Here is a 4,425-nt window from a genome sequence, read left to right as displayed (position 1 = left end):
CCCACCAGCTCCCAAAGCCAATACACTAACTGGTAGGCTAAAAGGTCTGGACCAGTTAGACCTTTCAGTTGGTGGTGCTTGCCCCCCCCCCCCCCCCAAAGTTACACATATAACAGGACCTGGTGATATACAGAAAGGCACACCTCCACAGATTTTTCCCGCTGGTTGTTTTCACTCCCTCCAGGATTGTCAGTTGCTGTGACTGTCAGGGTAACCTGTTCCTCCATTTCACGATCCAGCTTGCCGTCCACTGAAATTTCCCCCTGTAGATGAACAGGTTCATCATTAAGTGACCAAGAAACAATATTTTTCAACATTGACATACCAGCAACACTGTAACACAAGAAGATACTATAAATAATTCTATCCATACAATTGAATAAAAAAGGCCTTGTAAAATTATACCCCTGTCACATTTGGCGAAAATTGATCGGACGACGATTCTGTGGCAATCGCCCGAGCCTTGCTTACAATAATAACTTTATTGCACAACAATTGTACAAGGTACAAAGTATGGCCTATATGTGACAGGGATGGTTTTCAGGTGAAAAATACTGTTTGTGGCTAGGTACAGAAAAGAGTTCAATCCCAAATACTTACTCTGTCTGGATGGATAGTAAAGTTGCTATCCACTGGAACAAGAGAGTATCGTACAGCTCCAAATTGTCCAAAATCTGCGTCGGTTGCTGTCACGGTCAACACAGATGTTCCCACTGTTGCATTTTCGGACACTTCCCCACTGTATGATGGTTGCTCAAACTTTGGATCATTGTCGTTGGTGTCAGAAACCCTCCAGTTGTAAGACTTGTCTGTTGACTTGGGTGGGTTGCCACCATCTTTTGCTGTCACGGTGAAGTTGAGCCACTGACCGTATTCCCTGTCAATGGTGCTGTTCACCTTGATTTGTCCTTCAAAATGTAATCAAAACTTATCAGTTATTGATAGCTCATTAATAACCTCTATTGTAGGATCAGGATGATCAAAACGTTAATGCTTGGGCCATTTCTTCACACAATACAGTGAATATATACATTTGTCTACATTGTCTAGCTATATTCATTGATTACAATGTTGTTGTGCTATAGGAATGTGTTCAGAACCTCAGATTCATTAGAAAATGGCTTGGTCAATCTAATAGAACCTCCTTCAAGTAGCTTGAAGTCATAGAGTGAGTCAGATGTCAGTGACTTTTTAAAGTGGCTTATATTGACCTTATATATTCTTACATATATAAAATATATAATATTTTTCTACATGACAATAGAGGACTCACCTGTTGAAGAGTCTATGGCCAGAAGGTTGGTGCCAGTCAAGCTGAACATCACTTCACCGTTGGGACCTTTGTCGGGATCATTGGCGGTGATGGTGGCCAAAAGCTGACCAATGGGCAGCTGTTCCTGGATGTTCTGTTCGATCTCGTCGCTGCTGAACTTCGGAGCGTTGTCATTCACATCCTGGAGGATGATCGTCAAGGTCGCTGGCATGGGGAGTATCAGAGAATGTTAGAGAAAATGGCACTTAGTATCATGCAGTAAGCCTAGAACTACAATTTGATTTTGTATGAAAAAATTGGAAAATTTGGAATTGAAACCAGGGGTGTCTCCAGCTTTGAATTTTTGTCTATCTGACCACTGACTTTGTACGGGAGCCTAATTTTTGTTGTTAAATCTGTCACGTTGAGCTTACAAAATTTTTATGTCATGGATTTCAGATGCTTTAGATGGATGGGGTAAAATTTTTGTCTGTCCCAGCAAGGAAATCTTTGTCCTGGGGTGGAGGAACGGGTGTTGGAGACAGCCCTGATTGAAGTAAAATTTGATCCAGCTTTGAAAATAAGAAAATATGCATTATGAAGACATTGCCTAGAAGCAATGGTTTCTATGACCACCTTTTTCAAACATTGTAAAAGTGTTTACATTCAAAGTTCTAAATTTTGTAAACAGAACTTTATTTTTGATGTACTAATTTCTCTTGTTGTTGACCTTACCTAAATTTTCAAAGCATTTTATCTATTTTGTTGCTGGAGATAATTCCATCCTTACATCAAAGTTCAAACCTTCTACCCACCTGTTGCAGTTTGCTCCCCTGGCCACGGTGCTGCAGTGTCGTTAACCTCCAGCCTTAGAACATAGTCTTCTGCAAACTCCCTGTCCAGTTCCCCATTCACCCACACCTCTCCCTTGCTGGTGATGTTGAACAAGTTGGAGCCAACGGTCACAACTTGTCCGTTCTCATCTTGTGCCATGATGGACGTTATCGTGTATTCCAGACTGCTGTCTATGTCAGAGTCCACTGCGGGCATGTCGGCCAGTTTGGATGGGTACGTGGTGTTAGGGTACTCGGGCAGGGTGTCGGTCTTCTCCGAAGAAACAAAAACCGGATCCTTGTTGTTGATGTCTTCGATGGTGATGAAGACGGTCGCGGTGCCTGTTTTCTGATCGGGATTTCCGCGGTCGGTAGCGGTGACAATGAGCGTGTAACCGTCCCCGTATAGATCCCTATCCAAGGGAACCCTGCCCCCTGGTGACACCTGAAGGAATTGCAAGTAATAATCATTATGTTATACCTGGGCCATGATAACGTTCAATACAGGTGGTCCGGACACTGTGATATTTTGGTTTATCACAAGTGCTTCTGCTAGTGGTCGACCATAAAAGGCTAGGACTAATAGCTTTTGGCTACAGTCTTTCCAGTCACAGGAAACACAACTTTTTTTTAAAAGCTTTACCTTGATTTCCCCATCGTTGGTGATGTAGAACTTGTCCTTGGACCCTGAAGCGATGCGGTAGTCTATCCTCCCATTGAAACCGCTGTCCTCGTCTGTTGCATTCAACTTTACCACCAACGTGTCTGGACAGCAAAGGGAAGAAATGATTAACCATGTGGAATAAAAAGATTTTTTGTACACAACAAAGTATTTATTCAACTGATCATTGAATAAAGAGACCCTTTTTACACAACCAATGTTTTATTCAAACCGACATTTCAGTGACTGTCTGTCACCTTCCTTGGGATAATTCTAACTGATTTACATTGCACTGCAGCATAGGTGGCGCTGCTTACAGATGCGGTTCCAAACGTAAAGTACTTATAGATACTGTAAATGCAGAAATGTTTGCAGTGGTTATATGTTAGTGGTTTTCGCCGTGACTACTGCACCGCAAACTTAAAACCACCGCAAACATTTTTTAATAAAGTATGAGACTGCAGTCTATGGTGCTACTGCGAACTTAAAACCACCGCGAACATTTCTGTATGTCCCGCTACTGCGAAAGTAAATCCCCACAAACTTAATGCATTTACAGTAGATAATGTAGTGATTAACCTAAAGGAGTTTATTGTATGTTAAGTGCCTTTTCTAAGGGAACGACATTGGTGGTACGTCAGGGAATTCAAACCCAGAACCTGGAGGTTCTAGGCCAAACACCCTAACTATTATGCCATCACTATGCCACATACAAATATTCATCTGCAGAGCTTTCTCTGCTCTAGAATAAGAGATTGAGGATCACACTCAGGCCTACCAGCTGCAGCAGCCTCTGACACAGTGGTATTCACCATATCCTCCAGGAAGAAGGGGTCGTTGTCGTTTATGTCCTAATGAAAATAATATAATGGGAAAAGTTACAATAATGTTATAGGACAAATCACATCCTGGAAAACGACAGGCTGGCCTGGAAACCTGACAAATTTCAAGAAATTTGAGGAAAGTCATTGGGAAAAATAGGAAAGAACCACTCTGGCCACTATCTCCATGTTGCTAAATTTTATATGTGCTCACTGTGAGATAGTGATTTCAGATCAAGACAAACAGTTGTTATGTCTGTCACAAATGTGACCATTTCAGTTACAGTCATGAGCCCTGTTATGTAGTGGTTAGTGTTAATACATACCTCAACAACAACAATGACAGTTGTTGTAGAGTTTAAGGGTGGCTGTCCCTCATCTTTAGCCTGTACTACCAGGTGGAACTCATCCCCACCACCGAGTGCCTCATAGTCCAGTGGCTGTGTCAGGTCAATAACACCACTGTCTTCATCGATGGTGAAGTTGTCGTGGTCATTTCCAGAAATAATGGAGTACTTGATGACTTTGTTTGTGCCCTCGTCCCTGTCAACAGCCTATGGGTAAAAAAAGATTGTAAATAAATTAGAACAAATTCTTACAAGCATCATATCTTGGCATCAGACATTGGCCATCAGTTGGCATCAAAGCTGGATCCCCTCATTGACAGGCAAAATATTGACTCCCTGTCTCTTTTCTATTGGCAATTTCATGGCCATGGACATTGCTTGGATGATCCCACACTACATGTCCCTCCATTGATAGCCTTTCAGTGTAACACTATAGCTTTTCCTCTAGCTTGCATCATTATAACTGTGTTCGACTTCTTGTCTCAAAGTCCTTTTACAGCAACAGCTTCTT

At 42.0% G+C, this 4,425-nt stretch overlaps 1 protein-coding gene across 2 annotated transcripts in view; it reads right to left on the bottom strand.

Annotated features, from left to right (window-relative positions):
• Positions 1 to 4,425, bottom strand: part of LOC118411237 (cadherin-23-like) — a 32,849-nt gene that overhangs the window by 12,850 nt on the left and 15,574 nt on the right. For both annotated transcript variants that reach the window (XM_035813383.1, XM_035813384.1), the window contains exons 17-23: positions 3,894 to 4,121; positions 3,525 to 3,597; positions 2,729 to 2,850; positions 2,068 to 2,530; positions 1,274 to 1,477; positions 601 to 908; positions 144 to 263 (exon numbers count right to left, since the gene is read on the bottom strand). In XM_035813383.1, the coding sequence (XP_035669276.1) occupies positions 144 to 263; positions 601 to 908; positions 1,274 to 1,477; positions 2,068 to 2,530; positions 2,729 to 2,850; positions 3,525 to 3,597; positions 3,894 to 4,121 (1,518 nt within the window). The remainder of the gene's footprint in view (positions 1 to 143; positions 264 to 600; positions 909 to 1,273; positions 1,478 to 2,067; positions 2,531 to 2,728; positions 2,851 to 3,524; positions 3,598 to 3,893; positions 4,122 to 4,425) is intronic.

This window comes from Branchiostoma floridae, chromosome 3, assembly GCF_000003815.2.
Source record: "Branchiostoma floridae strain S238N-H82 chromosome 3, Bfl_VNyyK, whole genome shotgun sequence".
In the NCBI taxonomy this organism is placed as follows: domain Eukaryota; kingdom Metazoa; phylum Chordata; class Leptocardii; order Amphioxiformes; family Branchiostomatidae; genus Branchiostoma; species Branchiostoma floridae.
The sequence above is the reverse complement of the archived record's forward strand: the minus strand, read 5'-3'. Positions and strand labels throughout refer to the sequence as shown.